The 26,148-nt window shown below is 36.4% G+C and overlaps 3 protein-coding genes across 3 annotated transcripts; 2 read left to right on the forward strand and 1 right to left on the reverse strand.

The window, feature by feature from the left end:
* Positions 1-10,916: 10,916 nt before the first annotated feature.
* Positions 10,917-12,086, reverse strand: LOC143636175 (protein FATTY ACID EXPORT 1, chloroplastic-like). Its single transcript, XM_077103833.1, has 5 exons — positions 11,822-12,086; positions 11,585-11,752; positions 11,449-11,495; positions 11,317-11,357; positions 10,917-11,225 (listed from the first exon to the last, which is right to left on the reverse strand). Exons 1-5 carry the CDS (start codon positions 12,084-12,086, stop codon positions 11,132-11,134), a joined length of 615 nt encoding a protein of 204 aa, XP_076959948.1. The 3' UTR covers positions 10,917-11,131.
* Positions 12,087-14,567: 2,481 nt separating this feature from the next.
* LOC143636153 (DNA repair protein recA homolog 2, mitochondrial-like) lies at positions 14,568-17,580 on the forward strand. The gene is made up of 7 exons (XM_077103819.1): positions 14,568-14,834; positions 14,966-15,186; positions 15,284-15,371; positions 16,441-16,613; positions 16,716-16,862; positions 16,934-17,071; positions 17,143-17,580. Exons 1-7 carry the CDS (start codon positions 14,720-14,722, stop codon positions 17,440-17,442), a joined length of 1,182 nt encoding a protein of 393 aa, XP_076959934.1. The 5' UTR covers positions 14,568-14,719; the 3' UTR covers positions 17,443-17,580.
* Positions 17,581-18,557: 977 nt separating this feature from the next.
* LOC143636154 (uncharacterized) lies at positions 18,558-19,666 on the forward strand. The gene is made up of 2 exons (XM_077103820.1): positions 18,558-18,868; positions 19,446-19,666. Exons 1-2 carry the CDS (start codon positions 18,633-18,635, stop codon positions 19,582-19,584), a joined length of 375 nt encoding a protein of 124 aa, XP_076959935.1. The 5' UTR covers positions 18,558-18,632; the 3' UTR covers positions 19,585-19,666.
* The last annotated feature ends 6,482 nt before the right edge of the window (positions 19,667-26,148 follow it).

Here is a 26,148-nt window from a genome sequence, read left to right on the forward strand (position 1 = left end):
TATGGACTACATCAGGCACCTCGTGACTGGTATTCAACTTTATCAGATTACTTGCTTGAAAATGGTTTTGAAAGAGGGAAGATTGATAGCACGTTGTTCGTTAAGAGAGAAGGAAGCGACTTCCTGCTGGTGCAAGTCTACGTGGATGACATTATCTTTGCTGCATCTAAAGTCTCCATGTGTCAGGAGTTTGAGGACGTCATGAAGAAAAGGTTTGAAATGAGTGCTATGGGTGAACTAACTTTCTTTTTAGGATTGCAGGTTGATCAGAAGAAGGATGGGATGTTCATTCATCAGACCAAGTATGTCCATGATGTGCTCAAACGATTCAAGATGGAGGACATCTCTCCATTCGACACTCCTATCTGCGTCAATCACAAATTGGGTGCTGAGTCAGACGGTGATGCAGATGTGGACCCAACTCAGTATCGGGCTATTATAGGTTCTTTAATGTACTTAACTGCTTCTAGGCCTGATATAATGTTTGCTGTTTGTCTTTGTGCTCGTTTTCAGGCAAACCCAAAGGAATCTCACATGAAGGGTGTGAAGAGGATCTTGCGGTATCTCAAGGGCAAACCGAAGCTGGGGTTGTGGTACCCGAGAGGAGGAGACTTGGAGCTAGTCGCTTACACAGATTCTGATTATGGAGGGTGCAATCAGAGTCGGAAGTCAACAACTGGAGGATGTCAGTTTCTTGGTGGCAGATTGGTGTCGTGGCAATGCAAGAAACAGACTTCGGTCGCAATTTCAACCTGTGAGGCAGAATACATGGCAGCATCCAACTGCTGCTCCCAGGTTCTTTGGATTCAACAACAGTTGCGCGACTATGGTCTGAATTTCTTACTTACTCCTATTTGCATTGATAACACAGCTGCTATCTCAGTAACTAACAATCCCGTGAAACATAGTAAAACTAAACATATTGACATACGTCATCATTTTATACGGGATTGTGCTGAGAAGAAACTGATTGTGCTTGAAAAGGTAGATACGCTTGATAATTTCGCTGATCTTTATACTAAAGCGTTTGACAAATCAAGATTTCAAAACCTTATCGAGTTTAATGGGATGATCAATCCCGAGTAGCCATGCTTTTCATGTTATATTAAAAAAAAAATAAAAAAAATAAAAAAAAGGGTCACTATCGCTTAAAATTATGTCGGTTACCACAGTTTGAAGGACATGTCTTAGGATATGTTTTGGTCATCATTTCTACTTGTAGAATATGAGAATAGCCATTAACCAGATGACTGAAAGTGACCGGGGCGGTTTATGATGAGTTTTCTTTCTTTCGCTGAAAATTAGTCGATCATACTTAGTTAGAAGGACACATACTTGTATATGGTCGGTCCAGCTGATCCATTGGATCTTCGGGATAGCCGTTCACCTGAAGACTTGATTTGATCGGGGCGATTGAAGTCAAAAATTTGTTGGGAAATGAAATTATTTTTCAAGTCTACTACTTCGTAAGAAGTATGTTTGCTATGTTAAACAGAAAATTGATCCAACCTTGGAAAATGATAGATATACTAACTTTGTGTGCTTAACTAGTGAAGTTATTAGGCTTAAAAGGCTTTAGGACAGTCATTGTATGTCATGGTAACTTTTTATGGTGCGTAAAAGTAGACGTGATACAAACTAAATCTACTTGATTTTACGTGGAAACTCCTTAAGATTTTTGCATGTCTTCATATATATCTTTCCGAATGATAGGCAGAAAAGCGATTACCCAGTCATACACGAGCCCATGTGTGTTCTGATTCCCGTGAAGATAGCGTTTCAAGAAACTGCAGTGATCCAGATTCGGGACTTGCAGTTGGTTTACTACTCTGAAGTCTATGTAAATTTGTGAGTTATTAAAAAAAAAAAAAAAAAAAAAATTTGAGTTAATGAAACATTCTATAGCTGAAAATGTCAAGACTTCTCAATCATAGAGTAAGAAGGAGAACGGGAAGCAGATGAAGAGTAATTACAAACCTAATCAGACACTATGGGTCGAGGTCAATTCGGGGTGACTTGGGGAAAGCCAAATACGCTTTGAGAATAGATAGGAGGCATCATAATCTCTGAGTTGTTGCCCACTTAAATTTTGAGGCTTAATTGAATCTAACTCGTATCACAGAAACGATGAAAACCATCTTAAGTATATTACCTGCTTACACCCTGTTTCCTTATGCCATAATACAGCTAAACACGGATCTATGAGACAGTCACGTAATTAGTATGATTCCTGTTCGGATCTTTTCTAAAACGTAGCAGTCCCTATCGAGACTGAAATTTGATCCCTTATGCTTTAATTGTTAAAAGTTTTCTTTTTATGTAGTTGTATGCTTTTATAAAAGGTTACTTGGACTTGATCATGTTAGTTAATTCTAAAAGGGAAGTTTTAAACGTTAATTGCAAAATGTTCAAATTATAAGGGTTGATTTTGTAAATATAGGCGATGTTGTTAAACAGGCGAACTTGTGAATAACTTCGCCTAGGCGAAGTTAACCTTAACTTCGCCTGTATAACTTCGCCCCTATATAAGGATTTTCAAGAGTCAAACAGTTCATTATTTTCTAATCAGCGAACTTATCTCCGATTATCCAGCGAACTTAGCGATCTTAACCTTCGATCATACTTGTTTTCTTTCTTCGATCTCAAACCGATTTAAAGGTTGGTTGGGTTATTACATCGTATTATCCATTCATTGATGTTAATCTAAGGTTGTTTCGACAACCGGGTAATAACCTCGGACGACCGATCCTTAAACCCGATTTCAAAACTTGTTTTCACGTGGTCATGTACAACCTGGTCGTTTAGTTATCATTAATATCATGTGTTTTAGCCTCCTCAATCGTCAAAATTAATCGAAACATCGGATTTTCGAGTTTGAATCAAACTCACTGTCGCCGATTCAGATTCAGGCGAACTTAAGGTTTAGGCGAAGTTATCCGTAACTTCGCCTGATGCTCAACTTCGCCTGAAGCTTAAATTCGCCTGAGGCGATGTTGTGGTGAGGCGAACTTAAAGATGAAGCGAAGTTGTTCCCAACTTCGCCCCAACTTTAACTTCGCCTGGATCCTTTTAACTTAACAATTATTAGACGAACTTAAAGATGAAGCGAAGTTGTTCCCAACTTCGCCTCAACTTTAACTTCGCCTATACAGTTTTTATCACAACTTCGCTCATGGTAACAAGCGAACTTGTGTTATGTCTTAATGTTTATCTAACTTGGTTCGTTTGTTGCAGATATGGCTGCTGTTGCCGGTGCTGGAGGTGCTGGAGGCGATGACGGAGGAGACAATCAGAGGCAATTCTTCCCGGGTCACAATATGTACATTACCTTAGACCCGGAAGCGAGCGGAGTAGAAGACTACCGTGAGATCATTTCTTTCCTCATTCGCTCGAGGATATTTCACGCAATCACGACGACTCTGCCGATATCCTTACCCAATATCGAGGATTTCTGGCAGACGGTGGAGTATGATTGTCGTGTTGAGCCCCCGGTCATGAGAGCAACAGTAAATAATCAAGAAGTTCAGTTCTCATCTGAACAAATTCGGGTGGCGTTACGCTTTGGAGAGGAGACTCGGGACGACCCGACTGACTTTGTGGCTCCGTTTCGTGATGGAGCGTTTCTGCGAATGGGCTATTCTGGTCCATTGGGCGATACCCAGAGACGGAAGGGGTTCCTGCTCGATCAGTGGCGCTTCCTCATGCACGTTATGCTAGTATGCATGTCTGGGAGGAAGGCGGGTACTGACGGTATGGGTGCGACCATGCAGTCCGCAATGACTGCTCTGACCTATAACAAACGTTATAGCTTCAGTCAGATGGTCTTTTATGAGATCGACAGACAGAGGAGGGCGATAGCTCGGGAGCGGTTCATAATGTATCCAAGATTCATCCAGATGATCTTGAACCATGTGGCTCCGAATTTGCCTCAACGACGCCCGATAAGATACGTGGAGAGTGTGAGCAAACGTATCTTTGCTCAATGTCGCACATCCAGTGCGAGGAGCAAGCCTGAACTTCGTCCAAGGCAAACTCCACTCTTCGGGTACTTGATAAACCCGGGGTATGTGCCAGCTCGGGGGGACGAGTTCAGAGACCCTCAACCACAACAGGCAGGAGCAACTCGTGATGTACCTACTGTGCCTGTTGTATCGGCTGAGGAGGATGTTGACCTTGATGCTGCATTTGGCGGCCAAGGTTTCTTTGACATGGATCGTTTTGATCCACATGAAGAAGTGCAGGTCTCTGCTGCACAGGTGAGGGAAGTGATTGTGACTAGAGCAGCTACGACGGTGGCTGACTCAGATCTTGACGACGTTATGGATGAGGCAAGGAGGATGTTGGTGACTAGAGAGAGGACGTTGGGGAAGAGAAAGAGGACGGTGGATGATAGTGAGTCAGAGGAAGAAGAGGAGGACATACACAAGTTGATCAGACGTTCGAGACGTGAAAGGACAGGTGCTGGTATGGGAGCTGGAGAGACTTCACGTGTTATACGTTTTGCTCCATCCGCACTGTCAGGTATGTCAATTGTTCCCACTTCTGTACAGGTTACAAGCGCCGCAGATGTTCCTGTGGTGGCTACATCAGCTGTTGGCATCCCATTCATCACACTACAGACGACGACTCCGGAGATTGTGTCGTTACCACCTCCAACGCTTACTTCTTCAGAGGTGGTGGCACGGTTTGTAGAGTCGACGGTCGTCGCAACTGCAGGGTTGTCGGTCACGATACCACCTGCGGTTACGTCCACAACTGCTTCTGAAGTCCCGGTTACATTCGAGATCCCTCATCAGTATACTCAAGACACATCTAACATGAGGTTTGATTTCGATGCAACCCTCTCAGACTCTGAGAGAATAGCTGCACTTGAGCGGGTCGTGGCAGAGCAATCGAGGATAAACTTTATCCAGACCCAGGCTATTCAACGCCTTGTAGCAGAGAATCAACTACAGTCGTCCCTCCTGGTTGAACATGGGCGTATTATAGATACTATGAAGGAGTTCTTGGCATCTCAGGGGGAGACAGACTGTAGAGGCGACGAGTTAAGGACGAAGAAGAGAAATGACAGAGATGATGATCCCAATGCACCGAAAGGTGCAGGTGGTGAGTTGCCAAGAACTACTCAAGCTCTTGGGACTTCCACAGCTCAGGGGGAGTCTGCAGGTGCAGTTGGTGGTGATGAGGTGGTGATGGTTGATGATGATGATGATGTGATAGATGCGTTGAAGGAATTGAATGATGATATGTTTGATGATGATGTGCTGTCGTTTGAGGAGATTGAGAAGATTGGCGCACAAATTGTGATTGAAGATGAGATTGAAGAGGGTGAGATAGTAGAAGAAAATGTTGAACACGAGATCCCAGATGTGGAGAAAGCCAATATGGGTACTGAGATGGAAAACGATGAGACTGAGTGGGAGGAGCAGCCTAGGTGGAAGGAAGGCTGTGCTTATTGGTTTATTAAGACCAAGAAGCCTGCTGTTCCAACCATGTTCAAGAAGAGTTATAACATCAAAGGCTATGCTGAGTCGAAGAAGGGAATTATCTGTTGGATATATGATGAACAGATAAAGTTGTTTGTGGTGAAGCGTTTTGATGGTATTCAGTACTTCAAGAGAACCTTGAGATCTCTCAATACATTGCCGGAATGTGAGGTGAAGGATTTGGCTAGGTTGGGCCTGATTAATAGAAGTGACGACAACATGGCAAGAGTTATTGGGAAGATCGTGTGGAAAGAAAGCATAAAAGAGAAGAAGTTTGATTTATTAAAGCCACAGAAGGGAAAGCTCGTGGAAGATACAGAAAGGGGAATGAGAGCAGATGGCAAGCCATGGATGGTGATGAAGTACAAACCGATCCGATGCATTAAGGAGGTTCCAATGAAGACTATGCCTCAAGATGTGTTGAAGAATCTTAAATGGTGGTATGTTGATTGCCAGACTGCTGAAGCCGTGATGGAAGACGAAGACGAACAAGAAGTGATGAGGGTGTATGATCCGATGCATCTTGTTAACTTATCGAAAGCTGATCTGCAAGTGTTGAATGAAAAGAAGATATTCTATATTCCTGCTTGGAAGGACGAAGCAAGGAAATATCAGCGAGTAGTCACGGTATGTGTTAGAGAAGGAGTGCATGCGTGAAGATACAGGATTACAAGACAAGAGCTTAAAGATCGAGATATGAAGCTACTGCCAAGGGGGGGTCTGTTGGTGCATAAATGTCAGTAGTTCATAGTCTAGTGTCTGTAATCGAGTCTGTATTGTTATTTATGTTTTTGTTTAAAGCGAAGTTGTTAACAAGTTCGCCTAGGCGAACTTGTTGAACAAGCGAAGTTATTGACAACTTCGCCTGAACATATCAGGCGAAGTTGTCGTGTATTTATATACAGCTTACGGCTTGGTTTAGGAAGTTCGGTGAATCGTTGTTGATAGTTGTTTGAGTCGATTGAGTTGACGAGAGTCTGTATCAGTGATTCATATCACGTGAGTTCGGTTATTAATATATAACGTGTTTCGGTTTGTTCGTGTGTGTTTGTTTGGTTTGCTTTCTACGCTCGTAACGATCTACGCAGGGATTCCGCACCTGAGTAGACCGGGATATCTCGTGTGATCCGTCCAGGGAACCTACAAATCGTCGTTCCCCTAACCTCCTTAACTCGAAAGAATATCAAATATGAATGGGGAACGAAGCAACAAGAGGCGTTCGATATACTTAAACAAAAACTCACCCAAGCACCTATCTTGGCTTTGCTAGAAGGAACTGAGGATTTTGTGGTCTTTAGTGGCGCGTCCCATTCAGGTTTAGGATGTGTTCTAATGCAACGTAAGAAATTTATTGCTTACGCCTCTCGTCAACTCAAGGTACACGAAAAGAATTACATGACTCACGATCTAGAGTTAGGCGCCATAATCTTTGCACTTAAGATTTGGAGGCACTGTCTCTATAGAGTAAGATTTACCGTGTACACTGATCACAAAAGCTTGAAACACATTTTTTATCAAAAAGAGCTTAACATGCGCCAACGGCGATGGATGGAAACGCTCAATGATTACGATTGTGAGATTGTTTACCATGAAGGCAAAGCCAACGTTGTGGCTGATGCCTTAAGTCGCAAGGAACATGAGAAGCCCAAAAGGGTTCGAGCATTGCGCCTAGAACTTCAAATCGATCTTCTTGAACAAATCAAATCCGCGCAAACTCAAGCAATCGATGAAAACCAAATCTCCGATGAAAAACGTAATGGCACCATTGACTCGCTAGTCAAGGGTGACGATGGTATCCTTAGACTCGGTAATAGGATTTGGGTACCAATCGTTGGAGGTTTGCGTGAGAAAATATTTAATGAAGCTCATAAGACGAAATACATGATGCATCCCGGGAGCGATAAAATGTACCACAATCTTAAGGAAAATTATTGGTGGAATGGAATGAAAAGGGATGTCGCTTCGCATGTTGCGAAATGTTTAACGTGTTTGAAAGTCAAGGCTGAACACCAAAAGCCTTCGGGATTGCTCCACCAACCCGAACTTCCTGTATGGAAGTGGGAATTAATCACTATGGATTTCATTACCAAACTCTCGAAAACGACTCGACAACACAATGCAATATGGGTAATTGTGGATCGTCTCACGAAATCCGCACATTTATACCCATTAATGAATCATACTCTATGGATAGATTAGCGCGTATTTATGTAAACACCATCGTTGCTTTACATGGAGTACCGCTGTCTATAATTTCTGATCGAGACAGTCGTTTTACGTCTCACTTCTGGAAAAGCTTCCAACAAGCTCCCGGTACAAAGTTGAACCTTAGCACTGCTTATCATCCCCAAACCGATGGGCAAAGTGAAAGGACGATTCAAACGTTGGAAGATATGCTCCGCGCTTTTGTGATCGACTTAGGTGGAAGTTGGGATGACCACCTACCCCTAATGGAATTTTCGTACAATAACAACTATCACGCAAGTATTCAAACCGCACCATTCGAGGCGTTGTATGGACGAAAGTGTAGAACGCCCGTGTGTTGGTCTGAAACCGGAGAAAATCAATTGTCTGGACCCGAGATAGTCCAAGAAACCACCGACAATATTCTCCAAATCCGAGAACGACTTAAGACGGCACGTGATCGCCAAAAGAGTTACGCCGATGTACGTCGTAAGCCGTTGGAATTCAAAGTCGGTGACAAAGTTTTATTGAAAGTCTCGCCTTGGAAAGGCGCCGTTCGTTTCGGTAAGAAAAGAAAACTAAGTCCTCGATTCGTTGGACCTTATGAGATACTTGAACGAATCGGCACTGTTGCATACCGTTTGCGACTGCCCGTGGAAATGCAAGGGATACATGATGTATTCCATGTTTCAAATCTGCGTAAGTGTTTAACCGATGAATCTTTGGCTATGCCATTAAAAGAAGTTGAAATAAATGAGAACTTAAAATTCGTAGAACGTCCAATGCAAATCGAAGATTCGAAAACAAAGAAATTAAAGAAAAGAACGTTGAAAATTGTGAAAGTAAAATGGGACTCGCGTAGAGGGCCCGAATATACTTGAGAACTTGAATTGGAAATGAGAAAGAAATACCCCCACTTGTTCTTGTAAAGCAATCTCGAGGACGAGATTTGTTTCAAGGTGGGGAGGATGTAACAACGTGAAAATTTTGAGTTCAAGTATCAACTTTCCAAAGTCTAGGGACTGAAATGCCCAAATTCCAAAGTTGATGGTTTAAAAATAAAAATTCTGATTTTATGACCTATCGCGTTACGCGATGACTCAACTGAGAGACCCATCGCGTACCGCGATGGGGTGTCTGACAGCGAGACACGTGGTATGCCACGTGTCCACACGTGGCACATCGGTCGCCACGTGTCCCCACACGTGGCAGACCTACTGTCTGCGTCATCTAAGCTACGTCGCGCTACGCGACGGGTACCAAAGACCCCGTCGCGTACCGCAATGGGACCCCAGAAAATGTCTATAAATAGCAGGTCCGGGATTTCATATTTTCACATCCCAAACAGCTCTCTTACTTCTCTCTAACCTCTCTCTAGAATCCCGACAATCATAGTAACGACCCACCTCGATAAGCGTGTCCCGATCCTTCGTTTGTGTACCAACTTTTTCTCGAAGTGTGTGCCACCCTCCACCCACATACCAAGAATGGCGTTTGTTCTCGAAGTACGTGCCAACGTGTGTTAAAGTTTGGCGTTCATTGATTTGCGTGTCGAGAAAAGAGTTGATCAAGAAGTAAAGCGGCGTTGGAGTGCTGCTCGATTTCGTAGGGTTTCCAATACGCCAATAAGGTTAGGCGTAATGTCAATTGAATATAATATAATATCATATTAAAGGCTTAAGCTTTAAGTCGAGGTTATACTCGATACCTCGATAAAAGAGAAATAAACATAACAAAGAAATGAATGAAAGATAAGATATTGGATATGATTATGTATATATGTGTGTAAGTATATATGTATGCTCTTTGTTATGAAAATATTATTTAATGAATAATGAGTATTCTTAAATAATAAAAGAAAAAGAATACGTTTCTTGGAGAAGAAGAAACGTCAGGTTTTTAATATAAACTAAAGGTTTATAATTTACTTTTAAACTAAAGGTTTTCAAGTAAAATAAAATGAACTAAAGGTTCATCGAGGTTGAGATATAAAATAAGACTAAAGGTCTTAAGCCGGATCGTGTATCCGACTAACAAATATTTATACTCGTACTATTGGTGCGAGATAAAGAAGGGAAAGACCCTTGGACGGTGAGTGAAGCCGATCCTAAAGAGAAAAGGTGAATACGCCCCCAAACTTTTACTTATTTTAAAATGAGTCAAACTTTTTATATGAAATTGTTTACAAGGAACCATGTGTTCCTAAAACCGTTATAAATAAAGGGTATAAACCTAGCCCTCAGGCTGTGGTATACGTATGTCTGGATCCTTACATAGGTGGTACTATGCGATGAATGGGCATGATCACACCACCCTTGGTCGTAGGACGTTCTCCTGCTGGGAGTACGTTGTGTATATTTACGGGTACTTAACTTAACTAAGTCGAACGCTGCGGTGTTTGCTAAGGTGACCTAGAGTAGAGGCTCATATTTATAACGTGTTATTTGACTTTGTTATTCCTAAGCCACGTTGGTCCGAGGCAGGCGTAGTCTCGAAGGATAATAAAGTAAAAGAAAACAAGGTTGAAGAAATGGATTCTGGTGATGTGAATATGGAAGCTTCTATAAAAGCTGATGATGTAATGAGGGCAGGTGGGTTTGGTGCCAGAGATGATATAAGCAGTTTTCTTCCTGTTGCTACTGATTCCACTGATTTTGAAGCTTCTTTACGCGATGCTCGCGAGTATGAAGAGACGCAACAAGATGTGTGCAGACCAGGTCTGGGGTGGAAAGAAGATGAGAAGAAAGAATAAGATTAGCTTCTCATGTCTTTTGTATACTTGAATATTTCTCATTTTGTTATGTTGATGTTTAGATTCTATGTATGGAAGAAATGCTTATAATGTTGTGAATTTGTGACACTAAATTTATGCTTGGTTTAGTCTAATAAGTGGATCCAGGTCAACTTCAGTATGAACTCATAAACACATCTAGCTAAACTGGCCGTGTGTTTGGTTTAACCTGATGTTGAGTTTATCGGGTTAACCTGATATTAACCCATTCAACATATGTGTAAAGATTAAAACAAGATAATATTTCAGGTCAAACCAATCATGTTCTTAATCAAAAAAACTTAGTGTCGTTTTTTGGCATGTGTTGTGTTCTGGTCCATGTCAAAACCGTACCGAACCTCTCATTTCCACACTCAAAAACCAGTTTGACCCAAACAAATAGGTGATTTCACCTCCGGTTTGCCCAAATATACATTCAAAACCTGTCAAAACTCAAAACACACACACACACCATCTTAGCCTATAAGACGCGATTTGACCCAAATAAGTTTATTGTGTGTTTGCTTTTAAGCATATCTGCATACATCTCTCAGTATAAAAAAGAAAAAAACTGAAACTCATATAAGTTACAAAGTTTAGAACATCTCTTTACTTTTTTAATCCAACAGGTCACTAAAAAAACCCCAAAAATGTCCATCACTCAACTATATTTAGATTCAAGGCCGTCACTTTAAGATGGGGCTGCAGCAGCAGCTTTCAGCTTCTTTGGAGGCGGGTTTCCACCAGATATCACCACATAAGCATAGAAGCATAGCATTGCAGCACTGTCACGAAAACAAATAGCAAACTGATTTTTAGCAAATAAACATCACCAGTTAACTTAATGTTCTTCATAAATAAGCTAATAACTTGTACCTTGTGACAATATTAAATCCCGTCGGTAATATTTTCTTCGTCTGCACAACAAAATACAATTGAATCAGAAAACCACATTCGCTTTTTATTTTGTCAATTTCATCATTAAACGATTGGCGAGTAAAACATTACTAATGAGTAGGTCTGCATGTTCTTCCAAAGGAGAGCAGCAGCAATTCCTGCCAAGTTAAATCAAAATAATGTAAATTTAATGATGATATAAATTCTAGCAACAAAATATATATTCGGTTTGACGTTTATCACGTACCTGCTTGTCCAAGTATGAATGGAAAGCTAGAATGACCTTGGCCCCAAACCTTCAAACTTAAAATGCTAAGTGCCAGCAAAACACCACCATAAAGTCCACCAGATATCAAACTATTCAAATTCCTTGTGAACAGAAAACCAACAACACCCCCACCGAGAACAATTCCACCTGAAACAACAACAATACATGTTTAAAGAATGTTACATGAATCTTTGCAAATGAGACAGAGAAACTTACCATAAGGAATCCCAAAACAGAAGTCATGAATCTTTGCTGCTCTTTTTGGCTCCGTGGCGACATTTTGTGTCGGTTCACTGACGTCTTTTCCATTGACATATTCTTCTACATTTGAGTCGGGTTTCTCTAGTAAATCATTATCTGATTTTGATGCTTTTGTTGTGTACTTTAAACCTGATTTGCTACCTAAACCGAATGCTTTTATTGCATGTCCATCACCGTTTATACAGTTTGTAACTGTAAAGTAACATTTGAAATAATACATGTTAGGAATAACTGCCAGATATTCATCAAAAAAACCACTTTAAAGTTACATATATATAACTAGAGGTGGCAAATGGTTGGGTTTGGTCGAACGAGTCATGGGTTGAAATGAGTCATGGGTCAAAACGAGTATGGGTCATAATGAGTTTGAGTCAAAACGGGTCAATTAAAAAAAGGGTTGTTTTGTTATGGTCGAACCGGGTTTTGAGTATTTTTTTTTTGAACGAGAATAACGGCGGAAACATATTAGTTTTTTTAGATTTTTCGTTTTTTATTTATATTTTAAGTTATGATTTTTTTTATTAATTTTTTTGAATTTTTTTGAGGGGTTTTCTATTAAGATCAAAAACCCTCAAAAAAATATTCAAAAATAATAATAAAAAAATTATAATTCAAAATATAAATCATAAACAAAAAAAATAAAAACACTAAAATGTTTCCTACGTTGTCCTCGTTCCATAAAAAAAAAAAAAAAACACCTAGAATCGAACCGAAACCGAAAGAATCGACGAAAATGAAACAAAGAAACAAAAAGCCAAAACCGGACCACATCAACCGAAATCGAAAAAATCAATCAAAACGAAACTATAAGAATTCAAACCAAACAAAAAAAACTGAAAAAACGAACAAAAACGGGTCCGGAATCGACCAGAAAGAAACAAAAGAAACCAAAACCCAACACGTCACGGGTGAAAACTCGTGTTGGCTTGAAACCTGAACCCAACCCGTTCCAATCTGAAACCCGTTTCGTGCCGAAACCTGTCTTGTACGAAAACCCGTTTTGATCCGAAACCTATCACATTTCCTTAGGACACTAACCCACATCGACCCATTTCTTTGAACTTGTCGACCCATTTTGACTCAAAAATAAAAGGATGGAATTTCAAATGACTCATTTTGACCCATTTAGTTAAAACATTTTACCCAAACCAACTCATTTAACTTTTAAAATAACTCAAATTGACTCATTTGAAAGGGTTTGGGTCAAGATTGCCACCCCTGTATATAACTATCTAACTTTTATAATATATACACTATAACTAAAACAAAAAACATCTTTATGATAAATAAAATGTCGCGAAATGGTGGTGGAGATTCAGGGTGGAAAAGGAAGAGTTATGGCGAAAGGTTATTTGGTCTATACACCACTCATCGAGGTCATGACCTTGAAAGCAGATTATCAATATATCAGTTAAAATGGAGATGAATTTAATTACGTGCATTAAGCAACGAGTAAAAGGCGGGAATAACTCCCTGTTTTTGGTTAGATTGCTGAATGAAGTAACTCCCGAGTGAGGATCAGATCTCATGGGATTTAGAGGCTTCACGTAACTTCTCGGTTAAAAGTATGACGGATAGCATTGAATGAAGTAACTCCCGAGTCCGGAAGAAAGTGTCCGTTTTACAAAGAAAGTGTTCTTTGTAAAATGTGATCTCGACCGAATAAAATTCATAGCAATCCCTCATCTTGCATTCTCCTACGTGGCTATCAGATGTCATACATCAACTTAGATAAGCCAGATATTATCGACGGTTAAATCTAAATGTAACATAATTCACCTACACGTATTCAGAAATCAATCAAAAGGTCTGTCACTCTTGCCATGACCTGAAACTCGTCCTAGAAAAAACCTAGCATGCATCGTAGTAATTTGGATCGATTACGGGGTTTCAAGTGAACCCCGAAAACCTGAATCATGGTATTTTAAAATAATTTCAATCTTTAACCATAAACTCTCGATTTGGCATTAGCCATAAAATCTTGTTTTTAAAATAATTTCATTTCTTTTTCCCTTTCCTCTCTTCACTGTCGAATTTTACTTTAGATGATATACAAATCCATGGTATTTAGATCACAACTGAAAGTATTACTCATAAAACTTTGAGATTTGTTTCTGGTTGCTTTAAACTAAATGGTGCTTCTGATTTTGTGAAGAATTGCAACAGCTTAATTAGAATAATAAAATAATTATATCCAACTAATTTCAATTGCAAGTGGTACTTGTGATTTCGTGAAAAATTGCATAATCTTACTCCAATATAACACATCTATCAATAGAGTATTAATTTTAATTGAATTAGGATTGGATAGGACTAGTCAGTTGATGATCAAGAAGAGAAAGACACACCGTTAAGTAAGAATCAAGGATTTCTTAATAAACTTGTGCTCGGTTGGACTAAGGATTGAAACGATTTTAACCAGACAATGAACAGATTTAATCTTTGATAAAAGGGAGAAATAACAATTCTGGAAGAGCGTGACTTCACTTCAAAAAGATTTTAGGGAATTTTAATCAAAACTACGTAGTTTTGATTGGTTTTACGCGTAAACTTACACGCCTAACAGCATAGTATTCATTTTCCCCTGTTTATTATTATTATTATTGTTGTTTTAATTAAAATTGTTTTTTCAAACACCCGATTAACCTCACCAGAAAAAACCAAAATTCGAAAAACCCATGACAGATTTGGGTCAGGTTTAAAGGGTTTGTTTAGCAAACATAGAAGTGTTAACCGGCGATTGTGTTAGCTCTGTCTGTCAATTGAGCAGCCGTTTGATACTCCCTCCGGCACGGTGCTGTTGTTATAACCTTTAAACTTAATTAATTAATGGCGCTTTAAATACGAATTCAAATGTCCTTCATAATCAAGTCTCTCCAATCAAATCTCCTTTCTTCCTGCCGCAAACAAAAACAAATCATCATCAATTTCACTCATACAATCACTTCTCCTTTCTCATCTACTGCAGGTACCCCACAACCACCTTTTGCCTAATTAGTTACATAATACTGCTCAATATAACAAACACCATTTGCTAATGAATTCAGTTTCACCTAATTTTATTATTATTATTATTACTATTACTATTTACATTTGCAGTTGAAGCTGCTTCTGATGTAGAAGATGATAAGCTTCATGACGACATCAAAGCTGCACAAAAACACACTGCTCTTCATTCAGCACTATCACAACTTGCTGGATCTTTTGATGGAGAGTCCATGCTGTTCTTGCAGCGGTTTTTCCGTGCCCGGGTGAAGCCCGTAATATCCACCGGCTCGTTAAAGCTTGATCTTGCTCTTGGAATTGGAGGACTACCAAAGGTTATTATATGAACAACCATCCATATATTATTTAGTCTCTTTGTTTTATTAATTAATAATAATATTTATATTAATCAAAGTTTGTGTTATCTTATAGGGAAGAATTGTTGAAATTTACGGGCACGAGGCCTCAGGCAAGACCACACTTGCCTTAACTGTAATAAGGGAAGCTCAAAAGCTTGGAGGTGTGCTCAAATAATCTTTTTTTTCATTAATATAACGGGTCGTTCGGTTCGTGAAATGCGTCTGGTACATAACTTTACTAACGAAATCTGAATGTGAAAAAAAATTATATGACACAATTACCCCTACATACGCCACTCTGGGTGTTTGGCCTAGCTTATATTTTTGTGCTTATGCTTATATCTTTTTGAAGCTTATAGCTTATTTTATATCATTTGATAAGCCCATTTTAAGTGTTTGGATTAGCTTATATTCTACAAGTTGATTATACATCTTAATAAGTTGTTAAAGTCATCATTTTTAATTTGTTATAGTAATAAGTTACTTCAATATTATGAATCCATTATCATTTGAAGGCAAATGAGTAATTTACCCCCTTAAACAAATAAGCTTCTTCAAATAAGCTAAATAACCATCTTCAAATAAGCTTCTACAAATTAGCTTATATAAGCTTATAAGCCTAAGCTAAAAAAGCTAAACAAGCACCAAATGAAGCTTATTTTATAAAAAAAAGCTAAAAAAGCTATAAGCTTTGGTAAAAAAGCTAGGCCAAACACCCCCGATTTATTCATCGCTAGAATTCACACCTGGAAACCACCATTTTTCTCCATCTTAAATGCATTAGATTCAAAGGTTTAATCAATTTGGTTTGCTTCATCAAGTTCACATCTTTAATTTGTTGTTCGTTAGATTCACATCTTTACCGATTTTAGGTTGGAAATTTAAATATTGGAATTACTCCATCGAAATTTGGTGCCGAAACCAAATCTAATGAAATCCTTTGTTAATTTGGATATTTCAGTTGTGTTGAAATTAAACCATTAAAATCTTGTTGAATTGATAGCAGCTTCTGTGTCTTTCAATCATTTGTTTTTTTAATTGTTTTGTAGAATCACTTTTGTGTTTAAAATCACTTCTGGGTTTCTGTTAATTTATTGGTTGCAATTCTATCAGTAACCAACCAAACACGAACTCTAATGGAATGTTTTCCAATTCCATCAGATTAAGTGAACCAAACGGCCCCTAAGTTTCTGTCACGTTTTAATGTTGTAGAATTGTTATTCTTGGTAGGTTATTGTGCATATTTGGATGTGGAGAATGCACTCGATCCTAAACTGCTTGAAATAATTGGTGTAAATACCGAAAGTCTTCTCATCTCACAGCCAAATTCTGCTGAAAATGTGCTGAGTATTGTTGATACTCTCACAAAAAGTGGAGCGGTTGATGTGATTGTTGTTGACAGTGTGAGTCTTTATTCTTTTATAAGTTAATGTTCCTAGTAGAAAATCATATAATTGCATACATGCTTTCTGCATTACATTGACTCTGTGTTTTGACTTTTATAGGTTGCTGCACTTATTCCCCAAAGTGAAATTTCAGGTTTAATAAGTGACAATAGTGTCGAGACGCAGTCAAAGATAATGACACAAGCACTCCGCAAGATTCATTTTTCGTTATGCCGATCGGAGACTCTTATTATATTTATAAATCAGGTTAGAATATTATTTAAAGTGATCTAAACTGTTATAAATGTTTCTTTCCAACTGATTATATAATTATTTAGGTGAGATCAAATTTAAAAGCTCGACAAGAGGGAATAAAAAATGTAAGTGAGGTGACTTGTGGTGGAAATGCGTTGCCATTTTACTCTGCTGTTCGTATGCGAATTGCTAGAAAAGGGTTACTCAAAACTCAGGAAAAGGTAACAAATTTCAGTTACTTTAGTTAGTAGGTACAAAATCTATTGTATTTAGCTTAATTATCTATTTTTAGGTTACGGGTCTTGGAATATGTGTGGAAGTAATGAAGAACAAATTAGCACCCGCATTGAAAAAGGCGGACTTGGAGATTGAGTTTGGAAAAGGCATATCTCGTGCATCCGAGATTCTCGAAATGGCTTGTGAACACGGGGTTGTTTTGAAAGAGGGAAATTGTTACTTCATAGATGGAGAAGTAGTTAATGGTAAAGTAGAAGCGGAAAGTTATTTGATTCAAAATGAATGGGTTTGTGATAAGTTGGTTAAGACTCTGAGAAAACAGTTGTTTCGTGTTGATGAAGATTCTGAATCATGATCCTGACCCAAAAGGTTGGTATCATTGTAGATTTTTTATTATTTATGAAAGTTTTAGGTGAAATTCTGGTTAAATGTATCAGTTGGACAATAATAGTTATTGGAAACATGAGTTTATTAGTGTAATGTAATTTTGAAATTTTACTAGACAACCATTCAACATTATGTCTCAGAAAATGCAGTTATGATTTTTCTTTACTAGCACTAGGTCCTTTTTTAAAATGACTAAAATGCCCTTATACAAAAGTCATCTGGATCACTTTTCTGTTAAAAATACCTTTAATGACCTTAACATGATCTTGAATAAACTTTCAGATGTAGCCTTATCTAAAGTATAGATTTATAATAAATATTGTTATATTTTCTAAACTAGGTTTAGTATCTTTTTTAGTACATGGGTTTTTGGTATACCTTGCAAAACGGGCAGGTTGGGTTAGACAGGTAACAAATCAGAACAGGTTTGGGTCAAAATGGATTATGAGAGAAATGTGCGGGCCAAAATGGGTTGCTTTAAAAAGGCTTTAACTTGGTTTCAGTCAAAATGAGTTATAGTCAATAGACATTTTATAAAAGTACGACCTGCTATATTCTATTAGCTAAGAAATTTGACCGTCTTTGTGTTTTAGTTAAGAAATTGTTTCAGCCAACCAAAAGCTTTCACATGACACACTTTACTGAGCCAGCACATCAAATTCTCGTATGACGTATGAGAATGGATCTGCTGCGTCAGAGAGGGAACCTGTTGCGCCATAAATGAAATTTGTCACGTCAAGAATGATTGAGAATTTGTCGCGCAAAGATTGAAATTTGCTATCCAAAAGCCAGTTGTCAAACACTAGCTGATTTGAAAATCTTTAAAAGTTAAATGCAATTGTGTTGACTTAATTAGTCAACTGAACCATTTTGGTGATTCTCTCTACTTATAAAACCATATAACTTTCAAAAAATGCATATAAAACCGTTAAAATATCTAAATTTTGAATAAAAACACATGTGCAGAATAAATGAAAAGTATAGTATTGGTTGGACAGTCTAAGTGAGCCCACCTTATCCCAACAATATCCGTTTCTTCTAATATTTCAATTTAACCTTATCCTCACACACAAATTATCAATGGACACAAGACTATGTTACATGTTACAAAACTGCAACCTGACATCAAATAAACCTACACAACACTAAAAAGTAAAAATGGCTGCCATTTCTCCACTACAAACTCTCTCATCTGCCAACAAACCAGCTGTCCATGGTCCCACCTTGGCACCTAGACTCCAGTCTCTAAACATGAACCGGAAGCGAGGATCACTAACCGTGGTTGCAGCCGTGGGCGATGTGTCATCGGATGGCACGACTTATCTCATTGCGGGTGCAGCTGCGGTCGCACTTATTGGAACCGCCTTTCCGATACTTTTCTCCCGTAAGGACACGTAAGTTAGTTAATGTACTAACAAATGTGGTATTCTCTACCACAAAAATTGCAGTTTTGACGGTTTTTAGTCAATCCGTGATTTAAACCGTTAGTAACGGGTTTTATTATAATAAATCTTAATTAAAGCCTGATCAACCCAAACTGCTAAGGTTTCACGGTTTGGGTTTATTGTCTCTTTATAACAAAATGTGTATAGAATACGATTAAATACGACTCTTTGTATTGTATTGTCAATCGAATACGTGTAATCCAACTTAAATTAACTAAATGCCAAAGAAAAATATAAATTGTTACATGGCCTGAATTCGTACGGCCTGGTTCGGTTTCTCCTGATAAAGTATTAACCATAAACCAAACCGTTCGATGATATTTTTTTAAGCCAGTAACCGGCTTAAGTACGTACACTTCTTACAAATATGCTTATATTGTATTTTATTAGGAAAAAACTTATGTTTGGTTATTGTTGAAGTAATATAATTCTTGTAACCATACTAAACCAAACAAGTATTTGTGAAACAATAAAAGTTTTGAGCGGTGTATCAAGAGATTAACGATTTGTTGTATGCGTATGGCAGGTGCCCGGTGTGTGATGGTGCAGGGTTTGTGAGGAAAGCGAGCGGGAGGTTGAACGCCAATGCAGCGAGGAAGGACCAGGCGCAGATCGTTTGTGCTAATTGCAATGGTTTAGGAAAACTGAATCAAGTTGATAAGTAGAACATTGTCTTTGCTTGTATGGATTTAGCTATGGTTTTTGTATCTAATGCAACTATTTGGTATAAACGATTCAAATTATTATTATATCTATTAAATGTGTTTGAACGGTTGGAGTGAAAACGGCCAACATAGGTCGAATAGTCCCTTGAGGACAGGACTAGTTCTTGCTCTTGCACAAGTCTGAGAAGCCATGTTGGTTGCACCAACGTTTCCCACAGTGGGCGCCAAATTGTTGCTTCAACAAATAAATAGGTTAGAGATGGTGTAGATGGCTCCGGATATTGATAGCTTGATCGGTTCCTACACACATGAACAATCGTTAGCTCACTGGAGGAGGGGGGGGGGGGTTCTCCTCCGATCAATCTCCGGCGTGAGAATAAGTTAATATGTTTTTTTGAGAGTGGGAAACGAGATAATACCTGGACCTAGGTGGGGTTTATATAGTGAAGGTTGTGGTCAAGCTGAGTTGGTGTGCCAACTCACTCGAAGGTCTTACCTTTGACTTCCTGAGCTGCAGGTTTATGTCCTACTATTTAGTGAAAGAACTAATCTCCTTTTGCTTGGATAACACTCACCAAGCGTGTGTCCAACCTTCACATACTTTTGGCATGTAAAGTAAGTCAACTTTAATGTTCACATCACATCAAGGATGAGGAAGCGATCGAGCTTTTACGGTGCTTGAGTCGAAGCGTTCACTGCTACTTCTGCTTTGGGGATTGGGCTACCCCCGTCATCAATCTTCTTAGGTCCCAAATCGACCAAAGTATCAAACCCTTGGTCCAAATCTGTAACACCCACTAAAATTCTGTTTCGAAATATCAACTTTTAAAAGTTGAACAGCCAAAAGTAAGAACCAACATAAGAAGTAGGTGTGAATTGTTTTTTAACAACAAATTTCATTAAAACCAACAAAACCGAACCCCTCCTACCGAGAAGCTAGCAAGGGCCGGAAACAACCTAAATAAAAATTACAAAGAGAAATTATCCTATCTAGACCAATCTATCCAATTGTTTTGCTCTTTTTTTATCCAAAGAAAACTTAGCAGCTTTATCTCGCCGAGGATAGTTTCGATCTTCATAGACACGTTCTCAAATATGAGCTTGTTTCGAGCTCTCCAAATGCATGCTTCATATTGTCACCATCATTATCGACTTCACCATTTGCCTCCAATGCTCCTTCTTCGGAAGTTGATTTAAGGAGTTTAAAATACCTTTTATCGAATCAACTCCAAACGGGTCTAGCTTACAGCATCTACTAATGTTTCTCCAAATCACCACCACTACATAGCAATGAGAAAATAAATGATCCAAATATATATGTCATGTTTGTTTTCTGAAAATAAATAAATGTTTTTCATGTATTATTAGACAAGCGTTTTGCGAGAGAAACGACCGTTTGAGCTGTTAGATATTAAAGCGGGCGTTTTAATTATAAAAACCTTTCCTATCACTAACTATATATGTGTGTGTAGATGTTTTCGTTTTAACTGCATCCAGATTAAGGTTAAAAATAAATATATATATTATTATTATAATAATATTTGTACATATTTATACATGTAAATTGAATTTCCAAAACACTATATTTTCAAATATGTCGGCAAATTGAATGTGTATATAGATTCTAGATGTTTTGAGATAAGATTAGTTAGCTTTAGAATTAACACCTACTCAGAAATTAGAGAGCCAGCTTAGTTTAAAATCTCATGCCATATTTATTTCCCTAATGCCACCACTCATTTTGTTAAGTTTCGACGCCTCTTTCATTGATACAAAAATGAAAAAATCCCTTAAAAATGAGAAAACCGCCTTAAAAATACAAAAACATCTTAAAATAAATTTATAAAATAATAAAAAAAGCATAACTTAAAATATAAATAAAAAAAATTTAAAAACTAAAGTTTTCCGCAATCATTCCCGTTCAAAAAAAATACAAAAAAAATGACGAGATCAAAGACATAATGACGAAAATGAACAAAATACACAATAAATCGCAAAATTTAGCACAATGTTAAGTAATGACACAATATAAAGAAAAAAGACACAATCAATGTCGAAAATAAACACAAAACACAATGATAAATAAAAATACACAATGATTTTTTCACTTACCATTCTGTTTTTTTATGAGATCGAGAAAGATGACGGAAACATTTTTGGGTTTTTTACCTTTTTTCTTTTTTTTTATTAAATTTTGAGTTATAATTTATTAATATATTTATTTCTAATATTTTTTGAAAGGTTTTTTGTGTTGCTATAAATCTTTCCCATCGTTCTCATTTTTGTTTCCTTTTGTAATTAATTTGACACTATATGTGTGTGTGTGTGTGTTTAAGTTCACGCGAGAAGTGATTTTAATGCGAGAATTGCGATATATTAATATGGACCACTAATTTATTTATAGCTTTAAATGTTCAAAATAAAGAAAAAAGATATAAATGTAACAACAAATGCACTATTCTCTCTTCAATTAATATAGCTATTATAATTTATAACCATCATAAATTTATCTCTAATTAACATACTTAACTAACTATAATAATTAAAAAAATAAAAACAGTAATTTAGATTATAATTTATTTACATCACTTCATTTTATCCAACAAAAATACAAACATGTGTAAGATAGTTTTTTGTATTATTAATCACAATGTAACTACATGTTGTGAATAAAACTCTTTGTTTGGTTCAACTTTTATATTTTATAATATTCTCTGTCTGGTTCGTGTCAGTTCAACCGTAAATCACGTTTAATTGTCGTTTCTTGCAAAAATAAGGCAAGGTAAGTAAATAAAATTTTTTATATATTTAAAATAAAGTATATTTTATGTATATTTTCTTTAAGAAAACACTATTTTATATATTTTCATTTGCAAACTTCTTTTAATGAGTTATAACATAAATATCGCGTAGACACGCATCGTTCGGTTTTCTAAATAAAATGTATATATATTGTGATGAAATGGTTTCACATATATCATTTAAGTTATGATGATTTATTATAAACTTTTAGTTCAAAAATCATAGTTTAAAATAAAATTCGGTTTTAAGATCAGTTAAAGTTAACCATTGCACTTTTTATATTCATACGGACGTTCAGGCCATCATCCACAGGTTATTAGTATTTAACCAAGCACATATTTCATATATAACAATATGTATGCAACGAAACCAAATACTCATGTTCGGTTTGTATCTATAAATGAATGCTATTCATTTTTAACTTATTGTTCAAGCAATTAATATATATCCGGTTTTACCAAACTAACAACATCGGGTTTTACCAAACTAAGCACATACCGGTTTAGTTACACTAATTAAGTATCCGCTTTTAGAGAGCTATCCAAACAAATATTTATCTATAAGATGTCAGTTTTTACTATTTGGTTAAACTTAACGAAAACTCAACCATACAAACAACGAGTGAATAAGCTAGTCGGGTTTTGAATAATATACCAAAGCAGTACCACAATCGGTTCATGTACCAAACCAATACATTTGGTATAATATTCGGTATCATGTTTTATTTAAATTTGATTCAGTATTTTTTATTACAGTACTCGTACGATACTTCTTGTATAATACCCATCTCTTCCATAGCTAGGGTCTTTTTGACTGTTATTTTCATGACTCTCTTTCCACGTTTCAACAAGTCCAGGACCACTTTCCCATTTTATTTATTTGTTGAAGTACAAGAGAAAAACCCAACTGAATTTTGTTTTTATTCTGATCATCATCTTTTTATTATTTCTAGAATTACATGCAGCAACAAATATTCACCGATTTTCAACTATATAATCTTTAATTCTTTAAACTTGAATTTGAAATTGTATGTCCAATCATTTTTTTCGACAACAAAATTATTCACCTAAAATCTAACTAACTTTGCGTTCGCAAATATCTGAACTCACTACGCTAATGGAAGGACAAATCGCAAGCACCATACCACTAAACCACTAGGTCATGAATATATGTCCAATTAAGTTTATTATTTATAAATTTCATTGCAACATTAATTTGATAAATTCTTTCCTTTTTTTTTTTTATTTTGTTTGTAAGCTCTTATTTTATATTCATTTAAACCACCAATTAGTTAATAGCCAACTAGTTTAATTGGCCACCAATTAGTTGTAAAAGAGACATTTTTACTTTTTCAAATCATTTTAAGCTAATAATTTCTTTCATTAAAAAAAACAACTTATTCACATCAATTTGTTAATAAAATGTCTAAAATAAGGGTCCATTGTGGATGATTTTTATTTATATTTATGCACACATCATAGTGATACTCTCTAACTAGTTAACGTAAAGTTTTCTAAACATTTTAGGGTTGTGATTGGGTTTATTATTGTTTTGCAAACAAATCTATAGTCCGGATTCTTCATTTTTGTTAATGAGCCTTTCGATGCGTTTTATTGTAAAACCTATCGAAAAACCCTAATGCTCAGTACATTACATTATATTACAAAATTAAAAATTTAAGTAAATAAATAATTAATTATTAACAAAATGCATAAGTGGTTTAGTTTGTCAAATCAAAAGTGAATTATCATCACTTGCTATGGCTTTATATTCGTTAAATTAATAATCCATTATTACCTTTTCAATGAAGATTTGGATTTTCATTAAATAAAATATATATGAAGTACTAAATAAATATCTATACATAAGTAAAGACCAGAGTCAAGTTATTCTACAAAGGGTGATAAAAATGAGAAGTGTGAGAAGCCATAAATAATTGACATGTGTCAAGTGAGGACCAAAGAAAAAAGGGTATAAAGGTAATTGTACACATTTTCTCTCTCCACATGCAAGGCACATGTTAATACCACCATCATTTTAGAACGTTTATAACTTTTTCGTATGATAAAAAAAAATTCGTCATAATAACAAGCGTTTTTTTATCTTTAATATGAGTATGATTTTTGTTATATAAAATTTAAAACAAAAATCACGTCATTGTGTCTTTTCGCACACCATTGTGTATTTTTCGCTTATCATTGTGTCTTTTTTCGTCATTGTGTTTTTTCGCACACCATTGTGTCTTTTCGCTTATAATTGTGTATTTTTTCGTCATTGTGTCTGTTTCGCACACCATTGTGTCTTTTCGCTTAACATTGTGTCTTTTTTCGTCATTGTGTCTTTTTTCGTCATTGTGTCTTTTCGCTTATAATTGTGTCTTTTTTCGCACAACATTGTGTCTTTTCGCACACCATTGTGTTTTTCCGCTTATCATTGTGTCTTTTTTCGTCATTATGTCTTTTTTCGTCATTGTGTCATTTCGTACACCATTGTGTTTTTTCGCTTATAATTGTGTCTTTTCGCACATCATTGTGTCTTTTCGCTTATAATTGTGTCTTTTTTCGTCATTGTGTCTTTTCACACACCATTGTGTCTTTTCGGTTATCATTGTGTCTTTTCGCACACCATTGTGTCTTTTCGCTTATCATTGTGTCTTTTTTCGTCATTGTGTCTTTTTTCTTCATTGTGTCTTTTCGCTTATCATTGTGTCTTTTTTCGTCATTGTGTCTTTTCGCTTATCATTGTGTCTTTTTTCTTCATTGTGTCTTTTCGCACACCATTGTGTCTTTTCGCTTATCATTATGTCTTTTTCGTCATTGTGTCTTTTTTCTTCATTGTGTCTTTTCGCACACCATTTTGTCTTTTTTCGCCGTTAATACATGTTACACAATAACTTTAAACGTAAAACACAATGGTGAATACGTATAAAACAATGACCTAAAACGCAAGACACAATGGCGAATACGTATAACACAATGACCTAAAACGTAACACACAATGGTGAATATATATAACACAATGATTTGAAATGTAAAACACAATGAAAACAACATATTACACAATGATACAATGAACAACAAAAAAACACAATTAAAAAACCCATTAATATTTTTTTTATTTTTATATAACAATATGATACTCATATTAAAGATAAAAACCGCTTATTATTATGGTGAATTTTTTTTAAAAAAATATCTCGTATGAAAAAGTTATGGACATTTTAAAATGATGGGGGAATTGGCATGTGTGCCTTGCATGTGGAGAGAGAAAGTCAACAAATGTGGGTTATTACCTTAATGCCCTTTTTATCAATTTTTATTTATTAAATTAATCTCAACCATTCAAATCTAAGATCAATAGACTGGATTCCTTTTCACCCTTCTCATTTTTGTTGTCCTTTGTATTTTAACTTTACCCATAAAGACTAATGCTGTTAATCTTTTTTGAATAAGTAATATTTAATTTGGTAAATCAATTAAAAAAATATTTGAATTAAATATTTAAATATCAAATGGTCATACTATAATGAATAAGCAAGTTAAATCTTTTGAACAATGACAGGCAAGTTAATGAATTAAAAAAATAAAACATCTAGAAATTTATTGTGCTTTCTAGAAGAACTTCAAGTATAATTGTAAGTCGAAATGAATTTTTTAAATAAGAATATATATTTATTTGACTACACCATTCTAGTGAAAGACAAAAATAAATAAATAAATAAAATAAAGAAAAAACTCAGATGTTGTATAGAATAATTAATGC

This window comes from Bidens hawaiensis, unplaced genomic scaffold (assembly GCF_021521415.1).
Source record: "Bidens hawaiensis isolate Kalapana, Puna unplaced genomic scaffold, B.hawaiensis_p1.1 tig00007801_1, whole genome shotgun sequence".
Classification (NCBI taxonomy): Eukaryota; Viridiplantae; Streptophyta; class Magnoliopsida; order Asterales; family Asteraceae; genus Bidens; species Bidens hawaiensis.

Excerpts from the sequence above, each read along its gene's own strand:
- LOC143636153 (XM_077103819.1), top strand. The coding sequence starts at position 14,720 with ATGTCCTTCATAATCAAGTCTCTCCAATCAAATCTCCTTTCTTCCTGC. Across the intron at positions 15,187-15,283 it reads GAATTGGAGGACTACCAAAG|GGAAGAATTGTTGAAATTTA; the intron begins GTTATTATATGA and ends GTTATCTTATAG. Across the intron at positions 16,614-16,715 it reads ATGTGATTGTTGTTGACAGT|GTTGCTGCACTTATTCCCCA; the intron begins GTGAGTCTTTAT and ends TGACTTTTATAG.
- LOC143636154 (XM_077103820.1), top strand. The coding sequence starts at position 18,633 with ATGGCTGCCATTTCTCCACTACAAACTCTCTCATCTGCCAACAAACCA. Across the intron at positions 18,869-19,445 it reads CTTTTCTCCCGTAAGGACAC|GTGCCCGGTGTGTGATGGTG; the intron begins GTAAGTTAGTTA and ends TGCGTATGGCAG.
- LOC143636175 (XM_077103833.1), bottom strand. The coding sequence starts at position 12,086 with ATGTATTATTTCAAATGTTACTTTACAGTTACAAACTGTATAAACGGT. Across the intron at positions 11,753-11,821 it reads CTGTTTTGGGATTCCTTATG|GTGGAATTGTTCTCGGTGGG; the intron begins GTAAGTTTCTCT and ends TTGTTGTTTCAG. Across the intron at positions 11,358-11,448 it reads ACATGCAGACCTACTCATTA|ACGAAGAAAATATTACCGAC; the intron begins GTAATGTTTTAC and ends TTTGTTGTGCAG.